The 21285-nt window shown below is 47.6% G+C and overlaps 1 protein-coding gene across 6 annotated transcripts in view; it reads right to left on the bottom strand.

Moving 5' to 3' along the window:
- The window catches only part of LOXHD1 (lipoxygenase homology PLAT domains 1), a 181133-nt gene that overhangs the window by 2205 nt on the left and 157643 nt on the right, over positions 1–21285 (bottom strand). For 5 of the 6 annotated variants that reach the window (XM_083465658.1, XM_083465661.1, XM_083465657.1 and 2 more), the window contains 6 exons: positions 20178–20295; positions 13622–13799; positions 10902–11087; positions 5846–6016; positions 4080–4218; positions 2744–2905 (listed from right to left, as the gene is read on the bottom strand). In XM_083465658.1, coding sequence (XP_083321784.1) covers positions 2744–2905; positions 4080–4218; positions 5846–6016; positions 10902–11087; positions 13622–13799; positions 20178–20295 — 954 coding nt within the window. The remainder of the gene's footprint in view (positions 1–2743; positions 2906–4079; positions 4219–5845; positions 6017–10901; positions 11088–13621; positions 13800–20177; positions 20296–21285) is intronic. The other variant, XR_014517219.1, reaches the window with a different exon arrangement.

Here is a 21285-nt window from a genome sequence, read left to right as displayed (position 1 = left end):
GCTTTCAAAGGCGTGATGCCACCACACAAAAGGCCCTGTTCTGACACTGTAGGGAATGAACTGGCATACCAACTCTTTGCTACAAAGATGACATGAAGGCTGGCAACATCGACCCCACTGTGTGGGAATTCCTTGCAGATGACCGTAGTACAGTCAGGTTACAGATGCTTAAGGTTGCGGTTTTTTGGGTTACAGACCGCCAAAACCTGGAAGTACCGAAATGGGTTACTTCCGGGTTTCGGCGGTTGCACATGCACAGAAGCACTAAATCGTGCTTTTTGCATGCACAGAAGTGTTGAATCGCAACCCGCGTGTGCACAGCAGCGCCGCTGCGGGTTGCGAACGTGTGTCCTGTATGGATCACGTTCACTACCCAAGTGTCCACTGTACTGTACCTGGAGACACACAGGTCATGCATCCATAGCAGTGGACCAGAGGAGGAATGACCACTGGGAGGAGCTCAGAGAGAAGAAACGCCATGGTGCATCTGCAGCAGCACAACCGGATGCCTTCATCTGCCCCAGCTGCAACAAAACATGTCTCTCCCGTACCAGTCTCTATAGTCACAGCAGATGCTGTAACCTTCCAACAGTTTGACTTCACTTCCAAAGGCACACTCCTCCATTGCCTCCTGAGACAGGTGGGTGCCAACAATATCAAGGGAGCAAGCTTCCTGCTAAGATGATAGCTGCAGGCTACGGTCTCTTGCTGTAAGCAGTGATAGGCTGGATATGTAGGGGACGAGGCAATCTTTTAGGCAGGCTGCTCCCAGTTAGCTGCATGTGCAAATGTGACCAAACGCATGGGACACGGGTGCATTGCTAACAAAATGGGGATTTGTTTACTTTCAGTTCCAGGGCCCATACAGTCATTCCCAAACTGTGTACTGGCATACACTAGTTGTATCACAAGGGAAGCGTGACTGGTTTCGTGGAAAATTAACGAATTGAATAATTAACAGCTCTTGTGAGCCCCAAAGACTCTTACGGAGAAGGCTCTTTGGTCTGCCTCCATGTTTTTCATTGTTCTGCCTAACACTGAGCCAAAAAATGGAAAATACGGGGCTAAGATGGGTGAAAAGGGGCAACCTCTCCTTTTGCGAATTTTGAGGGAAGGGAGAAAATCTTGTAATGTTATGGGCTCACGAGAAAAAGTGGTGGATATGGCAACATTTTGTTCTTTCAAATACAATTTTGGTGCCGATGCAAAACAACCATAGCGGTCCTATTGATGGCCCAGCAATTGCTATTTCTATGCTGTCAGGGAACTGACATCGGAGCCAGAGGCGGAGGGAAGGCTCCCAAGTGATGCTGGAGAAGGACCCAGCAGGGAGAGAGGCAGCTCATCAGCTGGGGAAGGAAATCAGCGCAGCACCAGGGATAAAGGGGGGCAGATGGGGGAATCGGCGAGAGGGCTCCAGGACTCCTCACCAGAGACCAGCGGAGAGAGTACGGGTCCTCCGCTACCCACCCCCTCCCTGCGCAGAAGACTTCCGCGCAGGGAGAGTAGGAGGAGACTTGGCGTCAAACAGCTTTTATGCTGGAAAAGGTTTAAGAAACGCCCACTGACGGATTCTGCTAGCAACTGAAACAGCCACGAAGTGAAGGGCTGTCCAGACAGAAAGGTTTAACCAGGCAACCTAGCCAGGAGTGGCGGCAACTTAAGCACGAGCAACCCCTATTACTATTACACATGCCTTTTTTGGAATTACGACACACCATGATATGATATCTCAAGGGTCTTTTGTATCTGTGTTGCAGAGAATGGCAGCCTGTACTTAGGAATGGGGATAAATTCAGTTCAGTTCCCAATTAAAGGCCAGCTTAGTTAATGTTCATGTCCTGAAACAATTCGCCAACCCCAGCACAGCCCTTCTTCAAAATTTACATTTCTCTGAATTTTGCAATGTGGTTCTCCAGCCAAGTAACGTGCACAGATATGCATTTAAAATGTGCATAAAAATTCAAATGGCATACAAGAATGCATAGATTCGGAAGGGACCAGAGATGGGGAAGAAATTTGATTTAAGATAGGCTTAGAGGCAAACCTTCAAATAGGCATTTTCCGCAATAATATGTGGACCGAAACACAGATGTCATATGAAATTAGCTTTTCTTCAAATTTTGCAATGCTGTTCTCCAGCCAATTGGGGAGTGGGGGAGATGAGAAATTTAATTTTCCAAATTTGCCCATCTTTATGTATCCCACTGCAGATGGCTGTCCTTCAACTCAAGTAGGGGTGAGGTTGGAGCTAGTGCCATCATCCCTACTCTACCCACCTGCATGTTCTACTTACTCATGAGTATAATGCCTGAGTAGGAAAAACCAAGAAACATCCAGTCAAATCTGGAAAGCCAGCAACCCTATTGGTGAGCTACATTCATCTGGTTCCATCGGGTTTACCTCCTGAACAAGGGAGACATCAGTCATTCAGCCCTATAGGGGGAAGGGGGACTGTAGACTTGACCCGACACCATAGTCAGGACATGGACCTTGTTGCAACTATCTGGAAATACCACCAGATCCAGTTGTCCCTGCCACTTGTGGAATCAGTGAATGCCAGAGACATCTAGGGCAGGCATAGGCAAACTTGGCCCTCCAGATGTTTTGGGACTACAACTCCCATCAACCCTGACCACTGGTCCTGTTAGCTAGGGATGATGGGAGCTGTAGTCCTAAAACATCTGGAGGGCCGAGTTTGCCTATGCCTGATCTAGGGAGCTCTTTCCTACAAGCCACTTACTGGTTGAAAAGTTCCAACTCCGTGACGATAATCTCCTCAACATGCCAGCAGACTTCTGTTTTCACACTTGATTTCTTTCCATCTTTTGGACAGTGACTAACACAGATGGCCGCAATATCGCCGACATTCTTGGAAGCGAACTCAAATTCGTCTGTTGCTCCTCTGGAGAACACCCCGCCCCGTGACAAAATAAAACAAAAACCCAGTGTTGATTAATATCAGAAAGACCAACAGTCATGATGAGAAGACAGAATTCATACAAGGTTGGAAGGTTGTGGACTCTCCTTCCTTGGAGATTTCTAAGCAGAGGCTGGACGGCCATCTGTCATGGATGCTTTAGTTGTGATTATTGCATTGCAGGGGGTTGGACTAGATGACCCTCAGGGTCCCTTCGAACTCTACAATGCTGATTCTGTTATTTATAGTCTGCTGTTCACCTGAAGTTCCCAGGGTGGGTATACTTAAAATCCAGAGGAAAGTTAAACAATAATATTAAAACAGGTCCATGTAAATTTCCATTCAAATGAAGCAGCAACAATATAAATCCAGTCCTCCGTACCTCATCCTTCACCAAAAGCCTGCGTCTTCCTCCAATGGCATTATATTGGAGGAAGGGTCAACTCTCGGTGGTAGAGTGTAAGTGTCGGGGACCATGCTGAGAAGTAGTATAGAATTAGAACAGTGGTTTGCAGAGGGACATAGTTCAGAAGACAGAAGTTGGGAAGTACTGGGCAGTGAACAGTTAGGAGAAGAAGAACTGGGGGAGAAAGTTAACAGGCTCACTTTCGCTGAAAACATCCATCCGCTCAGCCCAAGGTCAAGGAGAACAGATAAGGTGGCAGCACAGAAAGCAAAGTGGTTGCGAAATCAGGTTGCAAGACACGGAATTGACATGGGTGACTGGGGGGAAGTGGGTGGTACCCTTAATTGGGAGCACCTTCATTCCTAGAAATGGATTCTTTGTTCTCTTGCTGTGATCATTAAAATTTCTAACTGGTAAGAGACTCCTTTCGGTTTGTTCTGTTTATCTACTGCCGAAAGAGGGGAGAAAGCTAAGTCACTGAAGCCTGACAGTAAGCTTTCCATGTAGAAGGTCGGAGGTTCAACTGGCAGCATCTGCAGGCAGATGATGGGAGAGATTCCCTCTCTGAAACCCTGGAAAGCCACTGCCAGCCAGTGTAGGCAATGCAAAGGTAAATGGACCACTGGTCAGATTCAATATAAGGCAACCTGCTAGAAGAGGAATTTCCTGTTAGACAGAGAGGAATGCCTCTTCTGCAACAAAATTGCCATCAGCAGTCATCGTCGCCATATATTATTAAGTCCACCCACATACCTTAAAAATCTCCTTTTTTTGGGTGAGTTCTCCAGAAGGAACTCTTTCGACCGTCCCTTCTTCCCCTCGAAAATAAGAGAGACGTTCTCCTTTGTCTCTGCGTCATCTCGGTCACTTGTGACTGTCTCGATCTTGTAAGCTTGGAAGTCAGTAAAGAGCTTATGGTGAATTGGGGGAAAGACACAGGCCCTCAGCCCTTCCTAGTTCATAGCTGCCATTTGAGCTTGCAGGCTTCGTTTGCTATTAAGAGTGTCTGTTTCACATGCATCATATCTGACAACATGTAAAGGGGGAAAGGTCTGGGCTTCTTCTCCTGGCTTAAAGAAGGATGGGGAGCTTGTGACCTTCTCCAGATGTTGCAGGACTACAGCACCCATCAGCCCCACCAAGGATGGCCAATAGTCAGGGATTATGGGAGTTGTAGTTCAACAACACTTGAATAGCCACAGGCTCCCTAGCCCTGCACCTTCCACCTAGTGCACGATGAACATAGAATAAGATGAATGAAGAGTCTTTAAGATGCTTGTTCATTAGCAGCATGACCTAGTAACTCTTTTCAGGTGTTAAAGCTGTGGGCAACAGTAACTTAGCTCTACTCCCCCCCACCAACATTTTTGTTGCATTTAAACTCGGGAAGGTAGAGAATTGTACCTGTGGAACATTTTAGAACAGCCCATGATACTGTTTATTCAGACAAGTGGGGCAAAGTGGGGCGTCAACACCACTGGCCCAGATTTCACCAGCTCCAAAACGGTCCCTGCATTTGCTGTTTCCATGCCCTGATGCAGATGTTGAGGTATGGGCCCTCTGTAAAAGGTAAAGGTAAAGGGACTCCTGACCATTAGGTCCAGTCGTGACCAACTCTGGGGTGGCAGCGCTCATCTCGCTTTATTGGCCAAGGGAGCCGGTGTACAGCTTCCGGGTCATGTGGCCAGCATGACTAAGCCGCTTCTGGCGAACCAGAGCAGAGCACGGAAACGGTGATTACCTTCCTGCCGGAGCGGTACCTATTTATCTTTTTGCACGTTGACGTGCTTTCGAACTGCTAGGTTGGCAGGAACAGGGACCGAGCAACGGTAGCTCACCCCGTCGCGGAGATTCAAACCGCCAACCTTCTGATTGGAAAGCCCTAAGCTCTGTGGTTTAACCCACAGTGCCACCCGTGTCCCTGGGGCCCTCTGTAAACCTTCACAAAAACAGGACACCCCATTGCACAGGGGCGCTGGTTGCATGAAACCCTCTGCTTAAGCAGAGACAGATTTGGGGGAGCGCAACCAGTTGCACCGGGTGCAGAGCCTCAGGGGTGCTGCAAATATGATGTAGAATGGAAGGCAAGAGGCAGGGGGCCACTGAATTCTGGCATCGCACAGGGGGCTGATGAAATCCGAGCCCCCGAAGGCCACTGTCATGAGCAATTGTTTAGGTGCAAGATTCCCCTCATTGGGCAGTGCCAGTGGTGTGCCCAATGTCAAGTGGAGAACAGCTCAGTCAGTAGAGCATGGGACTCTTAATCTCATGGTTGTGGGTTCAAGCCCCACGTTGGGCAAAAGATTCCTGCATTGCAGAGAGTTGGAGTAGATGATCTTTGTGGTCCCTTCTACCTCTACAATTCTATGGTTCTATGACCAGTGGCATAATCCTGCTACTCCACATGGAGCTTCCACCTGTGGAAAATGTTGGAGGAAGGCTAGCATGACTTCCGTTTTAAATAAAATGGCTACCACGAGTTTCCCCCTCCACTGCCCAGCTCTCCCATTTAGACCTACAGGTGCGTTCCTTCAGTTCCAGGATGTCATTATTGGCACAAGCCAGCTCTCGGAGGAGCTGCCCATCGTCTTCGCTCTTCGCCAGCCAGCGATCACACTGGAAGCGGAACATCTTGTCCATCAGGGAGTCTTCTATATCGATGTACTCCAAGTGCCAGCCGGGTGCTATCCCTGCAGGAAAGGAAGCACCTCGTTACTTGGGGGACATGAAGCAGGTTAGGCTGCTGCCACCTACAGGTAGGGATGTCAGATAAGGCCAACAAAAACAGAAATGGAAATCACTGGTGTTCGCTTGTTTGTCCAACATCTGGAACGGAAACCAATGGAAATCCAGTGAACACATTAGGTATTTGCTGCTGCTGTTATTTTCAGTGTGCAAACGGTATGCAATTGATTGTGTCTTCCCTTCCGCTTATACCGTGTCTCCTTTCTGCTGAAATAAATGGGGTGGAATAAGATAACGAAAATTTGCATAATAATGCAAATTATGCAAATTTGCATAATAATGCAAATTATGCAAATTTGCATAATAATTTGCATAATGATGCAAGCATGGTCCACAAGCTTCGTTCTGGTGGTCCATGGCGCATCTTTGGATTTGTGGTTGAAGAGGTGAGACAGCACGTCTATCGCATCAGATATTCATTTTTATTTTAAGCTACATTTGAATCGCTTCTTTTATTGCATCGCCAAGCCTGGACACTGAGGTCCAGCTCTGAGGGCCTTCTGGAGCTTCCCTCACTGTGAGATATGAAACTACAGGGAACCAGGCAGGAGGCCTTCTCTGTAGTGGCACCCGCCCTGTGGAACGTCCTCCCATCAGATGTCAAACAGATTTGACTTTTAGAAGACATCTGAAGGCAGCCCTGTTCAGGAAGGGGTCTTAAGGGTCAGTGTTTTATTGTGTTTGTAATATTTGGGGGATGGGGAGCAACCCACAGTGGCTGGGGAAACCCAGTCAGAAAGGTGGCATAGAAATAAAGTTGTTGTTGCTGCTGCTGCTGCTGATGTTGATGTCGTCATACAGTGGTACCTCGGGTTACATACACTTCAGGTAACAGACGCTTCAGGTTACAGACTCCACTAACCCAGAAATAGTACCTCAGGTTAAGAACTTTGCTTCAGGATGAGAACAGAAATCACGCAGCAGCGGTGCGGCGGCAGTGGGAGGCCCCATTAGCTAAAGTGGTATCTCAGGTTAAGAACAGTTTCAGGTTAAGAACGGACCTCCGGACCGAATTAAGTTCTTAACCCAAGGTACCACCGTATTACATTTCAATTCCACCTAATTCTGTTGGATTCAGATTGCAACTTCATAAAACGCAATGTGCAAGAAACAAAAGTAGCAATGAAAACGCAATTAAAAATCATACAGCACACAGAACATTATACCTGCTGCAATAGGTGGGGAAATCATTAGCTGGTTGGCTAAGACCCTCAGCATTTTTTTAAGTGGTCCATGGAGGTGGGGGGAGTTTGGGAACCCCACTGTGGAGGGAAGCAGCATTGCACTGAGCCAGCCCCTTGGTCCATCTGCTGTCTACACTGGCATGCAATGAAGGAGCATCTCCACTCCCATCGTTCTACCCGGACACTGAGGTCCAGCGCCGAGGGCCTTCTGGCGGCTCCCTCACTGCGAGAAGCCAAGTTACAGGGAACCAGGCAGAGGGCCTTCTCAGTAGTGGCACCCGCCCTGTGGAACGCCCTCCCACCAGATGTCAAAGAGAACAACAACTACCAAACTTTTAGAAGGCAGTCCTGTTTAGGGAAGCTTTTAATGTTTGATGTATTACGGTATTTTAATATTTTGTTGGAAGCTGCCCAGAGTGGCTGGGGAAGCCCAGCCAGATGGGGGGAGTATAAATATGATGATGATGATGACGACGATGATTATGACTCTCCAGGTTTCAATCAGGAGACATTCCTGGAGATACTGAGGATTGAACCTGGAGCCTTCTGCAAGCAGAGCAGACGCTCTACCACTGAACTACGCCCCTGTCCCTAGTCAAAAGCCTCTTTCCCCTGGATTTAATATACCTGGGGGGAATTAGGAGTGCTGGGCCACCCCTGCCTGTTGGCGGAGTCTCCTTATTCCTATGGCCCCCTGTTGTATGGAAATCCAGGCCTGCTCATCCAATTACATACCTGCCATTTCCCATCACTTAACAACAATGAGAAGAAGGGGGGAAAGTGAGGAGCAGAAAAATCCAGCCCAGACCCTGCTTGCCTGCCAGCCCTTAATTAAGCCTTGAGCTCCAGAAGGCAGTGTTTTGTTAGAGGATTACCCAGGACCGCCATGTGTGCTGGAAGACACCAGGCTCAGGGTTTTTCTTCTTTGGCATCCCTGGAGAAGCAAACCCTTGACAAATAAATGCTCTGTCTCCCAAAGCCCTGTCTCCAGCAGTTTGGGAAGAGAGTCTTCAGCAAACAGAAGGCAAAAAAGGGGGGTAGGGAAAGGAACCACAACGTCCGCCTGCGGTGAGAGGAGGAGCGGCTGGGCACTGCGGTGGGAATTGGGGGTTGGCGGACGATCACCCGGTGGCTGGAGGCAAGCCAGCTCTCTGAGCCTGGACCCTGCTATTGGATGGAGGGCAGCTGGCGAAGAAGCCAAACCAGAAGGGAGCTGCTTCTCTGCTCAGGATGAAAGCAAAATAGTTGCTTGGGCAAATAGCTGTGCTTTGAATAGCACTAGGTGTGAATTACATGGGAATGGGGGAAGCTCTCTCTCCCTTTTGTGATGGTCCACTTTCTACATTTTTTAGAAGGCTACAACAGATCTATGATTTGAACCCCCTACCTCTGTTGAAGGGCTCTCCAGGGAGTCAGGACTATGGAGTAGGCACAGTGTTTTGTTCCCAATCAGTGAGTGTCCAGTAACCTCCTGCTAACCTCCTGGAACTTTTTGTACCACAAATGATCCAGCTTAATTTTATTTTTGTTCTACTTTTCATAGAATTGTAGAGTTGGAAGGGACCTGCCTTAAATAGGGCAGGCCACACCCCCAGAGCCAGCCAATTGGCTGGCCAGGGTGTGACGTGGCCGGGAATCCCCCCCCCCATCGTGTGGGGCTGGGCTCCAGCCACCGCGCATGTGGTGGGGCTGTGAAGCCCGCAACCCCACCTCCTCTGTTGGGCGGAAGTGGCTTTACTGCTGGTAAATGAGCCACCATAGCTGCTAGAGGACCGTGAAAATTTATGTCCACCCATGTACTTGTCTACCCATGTACTATCTGAAAACAAAGGGTTGAATTGGTTGCCAGATGGGAATCTCCCCCCACCCCCAGTTCTGATCCCCCACTAAGGACTTTATCCAGTGCTTTTTTCAATTAAAAAAAAGTTTAGGGGTACTCTCATTTTGACTCAAGAAAACCACTATTTTATAGTTCAAATCGGGGGAAATAAATACAGTAAATGGACAAGAGTACAGAGAGTCACAAAGTGTTTAGGGGTATGTGTACCCCCAGAAATAAAGCGCTGACTTTATCTATCTTGAACCATCCCAACATTCAATGCATGTGTTGTAAGATGGAGAAAAACCTGCTTTCTCCATGCAGCACACAGTTTGATAAACTTCTATCATGTCGTCTCTGGGTCATTTTTTCTCTAAACGAAAAAGCCCCCAATAGCTGCAACTTTTGCTCATAGGGGAAGCACTGTATAGGGAACAGATCTCTCTAGTTGCCCTCAGGAATCTTCCCATGCCACATCCCTGGGCCTCACCCACTGCTAGTCCTTCCCAGCACCATCCTTAAACATTTGCCCTGCTGGGATTTTGATAAACCCACTTCCGCCCTGCAGAGGAGGTGGGATTACGGGCGTCACGGCCCAACCCCGTGCGCGGGGGCTGGAGTCTAGCCCCCGCACGATTGGGGGAATCCCCAGCTGTGTCACCCCCTGGCCAGCCAATCGGCTGGCTTTGGGGGTGTGGCCCGCCCGATTTAAATGCAGGCACGGCCGGGGATCTCCCTCTTTCCCACATACCAGCTGTTCCTGTTTTTCCCAGCTATAAGTTTTTCGTTCCTTGACCTTGCTATGGACCTTGGTTGGTCGCCATTGAGGGGCCTGGTAGGAATTTTTCCACTTGGCAAAATAAAGGATTACGGGGGTGTGGCCCTGTCCGAAGCCGATGGAGGTGAGGGCATAAGACACGCCCCCGAGTGGTGACCCCGGGGGAGTTCCTAGTTGATGTGCATCAGCAGGACTCCCCCTACTGGTGGTTAACCCTTCCTGGACTTCAAGCAAACAGGCTGAAGCCGGATAGTCTGTTAGGATCAATGCCTAAGCCAATACCGCTCATCACTTGTAACCAATAAAGTTGTGGCCATATTTAGCCCATTAACCTTAAATAATTGTGTCATGTGTCTTTATTTCCACTGGGGGGGACAGGAACTCGCCACGCAATACTTCCTGCTTGCTTTGATAGACAATGGAAATATATTTTTGTGTGTGATCCTCTGAGATTTGTGCAGCTGGTTTGTCGTTTACCTTACAAAAGTGAGAGTCACATGCATTGTTCCAATCAGTTTCCCCTCTGCAATCAACACCCCCTACTATGTGCCACCATGAAGAAATACAGCCCGCAAAGTGTTAGTTTCTGTTCATATCACTGTGCAGCTGCTTGGAGTCACAGGACTCTGTTTACATTCCAGAGACCTTCCAGACTGTGGGAAGTCTCATGGGAGGGGAGATGGGATGTGACGTTAGTGGTTTCCTGTTTCCTTTGTTCCTTTGTTCAGTTGCTCTCTGCTTTCATAGAGAGAGGATGTGTTTTTTGTCTGCGTAGTTGGGATAATAAAACTCTTTGCAATGTAGCCCAAACCTCTCGTCTCTTTCCTGTGCTGGAAACTCTGCTGAATGAAACATGCCTTGGAGCCTTATCAAAGGCTCCGGTCGTTAAACACGCCGTGAGGTGATTCCGAAGGACTCCGGGGAAGAAAATGAGCTTTATCAGCTTGGCTGAGCGGAGATCCCGACACAAAGCAGAAATGGTACCCCCCTTCGACCCCTTAAAATAAACCTTTGTTAAAATAAACAAATAAACAAACCATCTTTGTTACCTGTATTGTCGTGCCAGATCCGCACTTTGCAGAGATCCCCAAGACTGAGTATATCGGAGAAATAGAAAACATCCAACTGGTTCCTCTCAAACTTGTTGGACGTGTTTGCTTCTTTAAGAGCCAAAGTCCCGGAGTCCCCGTTCTCCCCAAAGATGATCATGAAGACATTGGCATCTGTTCCAGCCGCTGCATGGAGACAGAGAGAGAACAGATTACTGCAGCACATTATACGTAGGGCTGCCTCTGAAGACCGCTTGGAAACTTCAGCTGGTGCAAAATTTGCCCAGATATGGAATCAAGAAGAATTGCCGACGAAAGAAGAATGGCAGACGAAATTAATGGACTACGCAGAATGAGATAAAATGACAGGAAGGATTCGAAACCTGCGAGACCAGAGATTCACAGAAGATTGGAAGAAATTTACGAATTATTTGAAGAGCAACTGTAATCAACAAGTTACAGTGGTAGGACTGGTAGGAAATAGGGACGTCCTAAGGAAAAGAGGAGGGACACGGGTGGCACTGTGGTCTAAACCACAGAGCCTAGGGCTTGCCGATCAGAAGGTTGGCAGTTCAAATCCCGTGACGCGGTGAGCTCCCGTTGCTCGGTCCCTGCTCCTGCCAACCTAGCAGTTCGAAAGCACGTCAAAGTGCAAGTAGATAAATAGGTACTGCTCCAGCAGGAAGGTAAACGGTGTTTCCATGCACTGCTCTGGTTCGCCAAAAGCGGCTTAGTCATGCTGTACGCCGGCTCCCTCGGCCAATAAAGCGAGATGAGTGCTGCAACCCCAGAGTCGGCCACGACTGGACCTAATGGTCAGGGGTCCCTTTACCTTTACCTTACCCAGATGCTTAGACAGTTGAGGCAATCTTAATCTATTTTAGTATTTTAACTTATGTATATTTTTAAAGCAGGCTTTTGAACCCACCCCCCAAATTTTCTGTTTTCTGTTTTGTAAACCAGTTTGAGGTTCCATACAATCGGGTGGCATATAAATTTTATGAAATCTATAAATCATACTAAATCAAGATCTCTGAAGTCCATTCTGGAGTAATGTGGATTAAGGCCTTTAGCTGGCTGCCCCTGTACTGTGGAACAGCATCCCTGTTGACACACGATTACGACAAGTGCTCACTATCTCCACTTCCGGAAACAACTGAAGACATGTTTGTTCTGACAAGCTTTCCCAGCTGAACAAATAGGTCGCTGCCGTGGCATTGCTTATTATCTGCCGTTCTTTCCCCTGTTGCTTTTAACTGCGTTTTTAGCAGATTTTATTGCATTCTGTACATCGCCTTAGACCTTTGCGGAAGGAGATAAATAAAACAAAGAGGCAAGAGCTGCTGTGGAATCCTCCTGGAGGCTGGCAAAGCAAAGGACTGTTTTGGGTTAGGGCACACCTGCAAAACATCTCCAAACCCTGCACAGAATATGACAGCTCATCTCTCGTGGTGCTATGATGACATACGAATCAGGTTATTGTCTCTGTGCTGAGAGATGCCGCAGTCGAGTGAGTTCCAAACCTGCATGTGCCTCAGTCGGATGTAACATTATGCTGACTGCTGTATAATCTGATCAAAAACAAACTCAGCTCATTCATTCCCTAATTTGTTTTCCCCCACTGACTGTCTCAGCTCATAACAAAATAGAACCCACTGTTGTTAAAAAAACTATCACCCTTCATTTCCTGGAAAAGAGAAGATGGATGTGCTCGTGTTGACATCTGAAGCTCTCTTCTTTGGGATCCAAAGTGTTCTCTCTCTCTCTCTCTCTCTCTCTCTCTCTCTCTCTCTCTCTCTCACACACACACACACACACACACACACACACATTGGAGAAGGTTTGTCAGAGTACGAAAGAGGTAAGGTAAGGTAAGGTAAAGGCAAAAGACCCCTGGACGGTTAAGTCCAGTCAAAGGTGACTTTGGGGTGCGGCGCTCACCTCGCTTTTCAGACCGAGGGAGCTGGTGTTTGTCCACAAACAACTTTCCAGGTGCCATGTGGCCAGCAGGAATAAACTGCTTCTGGCGCAATGGAACACCATGATGAGTGCCAGAGTGCACGAAAATGCCATTTACCTTCCTGACACAACGGTACCTATTTATCTACTTGCACTGGTGTGCTTTCGAACTGCTAGGTTAACAGGAGCTGGAACAGAGCAACAAGAGCTCACCCCGTCGTGCGGATTCGAACTGCTGACCTTCTGATCAGTTAAGTCCAAGAGGCTCAGTGGTTTAGACCACAGTGTCACCCGTGTCCTTTCAAAGTACGAAAGAATCAGCAATCAAGGAGATCAAGTGTGCTTGTTGTTCAACTTGTTTAAATAATAATTCACAAGTTCTTTGATAATACCTCCTGCCTCTTTTATAAGTAAATATCTACTAGTTCCTCACATTACACATTCTCCAAGACGTCTGAGGGATTTCATGGGTAGCCAAAAAGAGCATCAATCTGGGTAGGAATATTTCCTAAAGAGATCCGTGCATCTGTCAACTGATACCAAATATTTCCAAAAGCAAAATGCTAAGCAAAACTTGAAGGTTCCTCTTCTCTGGCAGAACATCTAAGGATGTCAAAGGAGTTTCAATAAACCTACTAAAATTTCCTTAAGAATTATTTCCTTGGACAGACATAGTGGGTTAGTGACAGTAGTGATTCTATCACAGCAGGGAAAACTCACTGATTTCTTGTAGAAATGGATGCAACAAATGTTAAACATACCTCCGACATCGCTGGTTTTAACCTGAATCGTATATTCAGTATAATCCATCATCTGCTCATCATCAATGACTGCCGGAATCTCCCATTCCAGGGTGAGATTGTCTCCCCACTGCGTGGAAAGCCATTCATTGTATGCAAACACGGTCACCTCTTGAGTGGTCAGATTCTTCATGGTGATCTAGGGGGGAACCAAACCAAAGGAAAGTGTTCAGTCTGAATTAGGACCCTTTGGATAGCCCTAAAAGAAAGCTTCAGCAACACCCACTGGGGAATTTTTACTCTTGGGGTGTGGGCTGGGGCAGAGCTGTGGACTCCAGCATCACTGATGCTTAACAGTACAAGTGGTGTGGTAGGGTTAGGGGCACACAGTTGCAATGGTGGGACTATTTATATGAATAACCATAGTTTAGAGGTCCCGGGCCCTAAGGAAGTCAGACTATCCTCCACCAGGGCCAGGGCCTTTTCAGTGATGGCTCCAACCTGATGGAATGCTCTGTCCCATGAGACTAGGGCCCTGCAGGATTTAACCTCTTTCCATCGGGCCTGTAAGACAGAGCTATTCCTCCTGGCCTTTAATTTGAATTCTGCCTGATCTTTTATTTCCCTTCTCTTCCCTCCCCCTCCTCTTTTATGAAGATCACCTGCTCTGAGACCCCACAGCTAATTCTCCCCTGGCCTCCTCACTGGCCCAAGTAGGACCAATTCAGCCAGCTAGCCCTGGGGATTATCTAATGCTTATTTCCCCTAAATTGATTTTTGATTTTTGAATTTTATTGTTATTCATGTTTTTATACTGTATTTTATGCTGCTTTGATAATTAAGTGTTTTATATTTGTTGTTAGCCGCCCTGAGCCCGGTTGAAAAGGCCCTGGCTCTGGTTGAGGCTAATATGACTTCTTTAGGGCCCAGGACCTCTAGGGTGTTGCTATTTATGGACCTTAAGATCCTCCACGGGGCATACCAGTAGGAAGATGCTAGGCTGTATAAGGGAAAGACATACACACCCCTGCTCCCTCTCCTTCCAACCCCACCTTCCCCTTTGCCATTCCCCCATACCTGACCAAACCCCTTTCCTTTTCTACATGATCCACCCCGTCACCTATTCCTCCCACCCCATTAATCAGCTGGTCTGGGCATGCCAGCCATTCCTCATGCTGCAACTGGTGTGGTCACCGATAACTGCAGCGCATGACGACACCTTACGTTTTTATGTATATAGGAAGATATGAAAGACTTTTTTTTGGGGAAGCTATCAGGCTAAGCAAAGGTTCCAGCTTTGGGTGCTGGATAGAAGTTTCAGTCCGGAGACGCAGGATATATATGTCTGTTCTGAAGTCTTTTGCTCCATAGCTGGCAAGTATATAAATTCAATCAACATAAATAATATAAACATAAGTACGGAGGTGGGCTTGTGAACCATTGTAATTTCTTCCTATTGCAAACTGTGATACTTCTCCAATGGCAGACTCCTAATTGAAACAACCCATTCACTTTTTAATTGGCAACTCTGATCTGCTGTTTACAATTGGTGGGAGGGTGGAGATTTTGTCGGTTTTTTGAGACAGGAAAACTCAGAGTATCATGCCTGAGTTTCCATGTAGCAACAAATGGTTAATTAACGAGGTTGATGGCTTCATTTGCCTTCTCATCTTGTCTGCTTAGCACTGACAGTGCACCATCTGTCTGACATTCCAGCTCTGCCCCCACAAGTCCTCCCGTCTGCTCGTTCTCCTATAAACACGCCGCCGACAGAAATTCAAGGGAGCTCAGATTCGTCCTCGCACCAGCCTGACTCCCCTTTTGAAACCTACGAAGATGCATTTGCGAGTGTGTTACTCATCAGTGCTTTGGAGGGAGGTGAGAGTGCACTGCATGCGCTGGAAGAGAAGCAGCAGAAGAAATCTACATTCAGCACCAAATTCCACAGTGCGAAGGACGGAATTCTCCTGCAGCCTCTATAAATCTTGCAGAGCACGGCGATGTACACAGATCAGCTTAATTTGCTCTGGAACGTATAAATATATCGGATAGCTTATTCTGCTTCCAACACGGACCTGTAATTGCGTGGTGTGATCCAGACCCCCCCCCCCTCCTAAGGTGGAAATAATGACACATGACACAATTATTAAGGTTAATTGGCTAAAAAAAGGCCACGACTGTATTGGTTACAGGTGATGAGTGGTATTGGCTTAGGCATTGGTCCTAACTGACTATATCTCACTCCAGCCCGTCTGCTTGAAGTCCGGGAAGGGTTAACCACCAGTAAGGGGAGTCCTGCTGATGCACATCAACTAGGAACTCCCCCAGGGTCACCGGTAGGGGGCGTGCCTTAGGCCCTCACCTCCATAGGCTTTGGACAGGGCCACGCCCCCTGGAATCTTTTAGCTGACTACCCTTCAATATGCGGGGCAGGTGATGGCGCTACCTCCCCCCTTCCATCTACAGAACCATACCAATGCCTAACCTTTGAAGGTGACCCGGAAACTACAATTAATCCAGAATGTGGCAGCTAGGCTGGTGACTGTGAGTGGCCGCTGAGACCATATAACACCGGTCCTGAAAGACCTACATTGGCTCCCAGTACGTTTCCGAGCATAATTCAAAGTGTTGGTGCTGACCTTTGAAGCCCTAAATGGCCTCAGTCCAGTATACCTGAAGGAGCGTCTCCACCTCCATCGCTCACCCCAGACACTGAGGTCCAGCTCCAAGGGTCTTCTGCTGGTTCCCTCCCTGTGAGAAGTGAGGTTCCAGAGAACCAAGCAGAGGACATTCTGGGTAGTGGCGCCTTCCCTGTGGAATGGCCTCCCATCATATGTCAAGGAAATAAACAACAATCTGACTTCTAGAAGACATTTGAAGGCAGTCCTGTTTAGGGAAGTTTTTAATGTTTGACATTTTGTTGTGCTTTTAATTTTCTGTTGGGAGCCACCCAGAGTGGCTGGGGAAACCCAGCCAGATGGGTGGGGTATAAATATATTATTATTATTATTATTATTATTATTATTATTATTATTATTATTATTATTATTATTATTATTATTAATCTTGCTCTCTTCCTCTATATAGACCAGCCTTTCTCAACCTGTGGGTCCCCAGATGTTGTTGAACTACAACTCCCATCAGTCTAGCTGCTGCATTATGGATTAGTTGCAGTTTCTGGGTCGCCTTCAAAGGTAGCCCCATGTAGAGTGCATTGCAGTAGTCCAAGGTAAGTGAAGGATGTAGCTTTAGCTCTCCAATTTGGAGAGCACAGGTTTGCAGGCAGCAGTTACTTCCTAGTCCCCCATCGGGAGTCGACATGGTTGGGCATCTGCCAAGTTCTGCACCAGTTCAGGGGGACCTCGCTGGTTCTGGGGTGATTTTTGAGAACTTGAAAATGGCTTCCATCATAAAAATGGCTGCCTCCTTTGGTACACATGAGCAGCTGAGCATCTACAGATAAGCACTTTTAATACAGAGTGGGCGGCTCGTTGCTTCAGCAGCTGTTTTATTCGAGATGTTCAGTGCAAAATTTCACCCACAAAGCAAAGGCAGTGACTGAAGCAGACTCACTAAAAATATAAAGTCACTGCACGCCATTCCATGCAGCCCTATTTTTAATCATCCCACGGGGAAGTTTAATAGAATCATAGAACTGTAAAGTTGGACGTGACCCAAAGGGTCACCTAGTCCCAACTCTTGCGAGGCAGGAAATCACAGCTAGATTTCAACGACCGGCTTTATTTATTTTTAACAGTAAGACTGCCTTGCAAAAAAACAACAACCCCAAAAGATGCTTTATTAAAAAGTTTAAAAGGCACCCCAGACCACATGTGAGCGGGTGGAGGGGATGAGGAAATCAGAAATAAACAGTACAATGCTATTCATGTATTCATGTCTAATCAGACGTTAAGCCATGTGAGTCCAATGGAACCAACTCCCGTGTAAACGTGCTGAACCAGCAGCAAAAGAATTTGGAGGAAGAAAGTCGGGTTGGGGAGATTTCACGAAACAATTTCTCCTCAACTTACAGAATTTTGCCAAATTTTGGTCAGAGCGCTGCTTCTGCCCAACCCTGTGTGGTTTCCCCATCACCTTCTGCATCTCTCACACCTTTGTCCAGTTAAAATCCTTGCTGCCTCCCAGTCATTCCTTTTGCTTCCAGTGTGGTTCCCTATGAAAGGCTGCAAAGTGTGATCATTGGAGGAAGGCTTTGTAGCAATTCTAGAAGCATGTGTTTTCTTTCCCTTTATCTCTCTCTTATGCTAGGGTTGCCATAAGTCTGACAAATCTCAAACATGTCCTCTTTTGGGGTGCCCGATGTTGGGATATTCAATTCCACCTTAAAGAACAGGCATGATTATTGTGCGTCACATGTCTGTTTACACTCCAGCACGGCTTGCTGGGAACTTCTGTTTGTGTATAGCCTTTGCTTTTGCTGTCTTGCTTTGGACACGAAGGAGATCAGACATGTTTTCCTTTGGTCCAGGGGGATTTTTACAATTTTTAGCAAATGTGGGGTTTTTTTTGGAGGGGGGTGTTGGGCGGATTGGGCTTGGCAGCAGTAACTGGGTGAGTGGGTTATCGCCTCAAAAATGCTCAACAACTTTTTTGTCTGTGTCTGAATTTTTACCTCTAGAAATACGGCAACCCTATTTATGCTCATCTAGCTGCAATGAGCATAAGACACAGAACAAAGACATACAAATATCAAAAGCGACAAATAAATATCGTACACATCCCATCTGAAGAATCTTAATTTTTTGTACAGCTGTGTGACTCGATTATATGGGGTGGGGGTGGGAAGCAGAGATGGAAGCAAAGGGAATTTTAAATATTTGGCACATCCAAGAAGGGGGAGGGAGCGATACATTTTGTAACTATTAGTTAAAAAGATGCTTTGGCGAAATAAATATCTGAAATGGCCCCTTCAACAATCGCGTGGATCCAAGCCAGGCTTAGCCACCCCCCACTCATGGATGTGCAACATTCTCTCCAAAAGCATCCATGGCAGCTACAATTTCTCCTTGGGGCCTCCTACTACAAAAGAGGATTTGAAATGTATTGCAGGTGCAATGGCTCAAAGCCAATGTGCTCTCCTAATAAAGTCGAACAGCAGAGAGTCCGCTTGGGTAAAATTATAGGTTGCTCTTGGCTTTCCTTACAGATCTCCCCTGTCTCCGTTTCTAGCAAGATAAGAAGTTGAAGGGCTGGAGGAAACATTAATGAAAAACGCGACCTTGCCAAGCAGACTTTCCTTATTACCATCCCTCGAAAACCTTGGGATGTAAATAATGAGAGATTGAAGCCCTCTAAGGAAGGAACAAAACATTTGAAATGAAGCGTTTACGGTGTTGGACAGTGTGCTGAAGTTGTATTTGGGAACACTGTTTCCCATCCCTGGGGAGATGACGTTGCGGGCTGGGAGCAAGCCCTCCCCACGCACATAGGGTGGGATACCTCCTGTGCCATTGGTTGGTCCTCGGCCGTGTCAACCCAAGGCTGTCCAATCCGGATGGTCCAGGGGCGTGGCATGGGCTATTTAAACTGCCCACGGCCAAGGACATGTTCCTTTTCTCCTTGCTCAGGCACTTGTCCCCCCCCCCCCCAGGTTAGGCTCTTTATCTCCTGACCTTGCTATGGACTTCGGTTGGTCACCTGCTTTTTAACAGGGGCCTGGTAGGAATTTTTTCCCACTTGGCAAATTGGCATCGGCCATTTCATTTTTCGCCTAGGTAAAGGTAAAGGGACCCCTCACCATTAGGTCCAGTCGTGGCCAACTCTGGGGTTGCGGCGCTCATCTCGCTTTACTGGCCGAGGGAGCCGCCGTACAGCTTCCGGGTCATGTGGTCAGCATGACTAAGCCGCTTCTGGCGAACCACAGCAGCGCACAGAAATGCCGTTTACCTTCCCGCCAGAGCGGTACCTATTTATCTACTTGCACTTTGACGTGCTTTCAAACTGCTAGGTTGGCAGGAGCAACGGCCTACCTCGTAGCAATTCATCACAACTTTGTAAGGTTAGGCATTGGAGTATTAGGTTGAAGGTGAGGAGAGGTAGTGGCCATCACCTACCCCTCCTATTTCAAGGGTATTCCGTTAAAGGAATCTGAGGGGCGTGGTCTCTGTCCGAAGCCCCAGACGGGGGTCTAGGGCCATGGACGACCCCTAGCAGTGACCCTGGGGGAGTTCCTAGTTGATGTGCATCAGCAGGGCTCCTCCTACCGGTGGTTAACCCTTCCAAGACTCCTACAGATGGGCAGGAGTCAGATATAGTGGTGTGGTTTCCAATGCCTAAGCCAATACCACTCACATTCTGTAACCAACAAAGTTGTGGCCTTTTTAGCCTATTAACCTAAAATACTGTTTCATGTGTCTTTATTCCACTTCCTGGGAGGGCTTGGGACCTTGCCACGCAACAGACAGTAGCTTTGACGTAAAGCACATGCCTTAGGTAACTCCAGGTAGATCTAGAGAAGAAACCAAAGTCCCTTCTCCAAAATGGAGTCACTCCATGAAAAGAATGCACACAGACCACCCCCACAAGCAGTAGAGGAGTTCAAGAACTTTGTCGCTACCTGTTCGAGAAACCAATCTGGGCGACACCCTTCTCCATCCGTCCGTATCCTCATCTTCCTGAGTGGTGCAATGTCAGGAATCTCCATGATGAAGGTGTCCTTTTGGCCGATCTCAAATCTGGAGGAATGAGAAATTGGCTCAGGTTTAGGTCAGCTTCATACATGAAAGAGCCCCCGGGCACAGGTTGGAAGAAAGAGTCGGATCTTCCAGGTTGCAGGGAGAGTGCTGTTGCACTCATTCCCCCTCCTGTGGGCTTCCCTGGGGAATGGTTGGCCACTGCAAGGAAAGGATGCTGGTCTGGTGCTCTGTCTTTTTGACTTGGTGGGCCTTGCATGAATTGGCCTGGGGGGGGGATGGGAGGCAGAGGATGGATCTGGCCCGCCCCCCCGTTAAGTGGCCATGGCTGCTTTAAGAGTCTGCTTTGTGGACTCTGCTTGTCACGAGTGAGATTCATGGCAAGATGGTATCCTGGCGCAACTCCATTCCAGAGAATACTTTGCCAAGCAGAAGACGTCTCTTTCCACAAGGGTCAAATCAATCCTGGCACAGGGAAGACCACTTGGAAGACTTCTTTTCAGTCTGGTGTTTTCCTTTTTGTCCATTTAGTCAGGGAAAGTGCCAGGTAGCACTAAAGAGAGTGTCTGTTTACATATCGCATAAACGCACAAACATGAAATTCACATATGCTAATGAATGAAATTTCCTAAAATTTAAATGAAAACCATATCTCACTATAGTTGGGATCAGGCGGTCTGCATCACCTGTGTGTCTAGTCTGCTTGGCAGCTTCAAGGCCTGCTTGCAGACTTCCAGCAGACGTCCGGCCTGATCCAGCAGCTCTCTTCCGATGTCCTTAAGGCCCCCTGCTTTCCCTACCGATGGTTCATTGAACCAAACTTGGACTGGACAGCTCTTCAGACAGAGGACTGTACTTTATAAAGTAGGACACAGCCCTACTATGTATGCCTGTCCCTTCTCCAGGAAGTGAGCAAAGATGGCTGGTGTTTGATAAGGCTTGGGGAATTGCTTGAGGGAGGGTTGTATGGACACAGAGTGGGCTGCAACCACAGCAGTGTTCTTCAAACTTAGGGCCCCAGATATTACTGGG

Source organism: Podarcis liolepis (genome assembly GCF_965112155.1).
Source record: "Podarcis liolepis genome assembly, chromosome: 11".
In the NCBI taxonomy this organism is placed as follows: Eukaryota; Metazoa; Chordata; class Lepidosauria; order Squamata; family Lacertidae; genus Podarcis; species Podarcis liolepis.
Note: the sequence above shows the minus strand (reverse complement) of the source record. Positions and strands in the feature narration are given on the sequence as shown.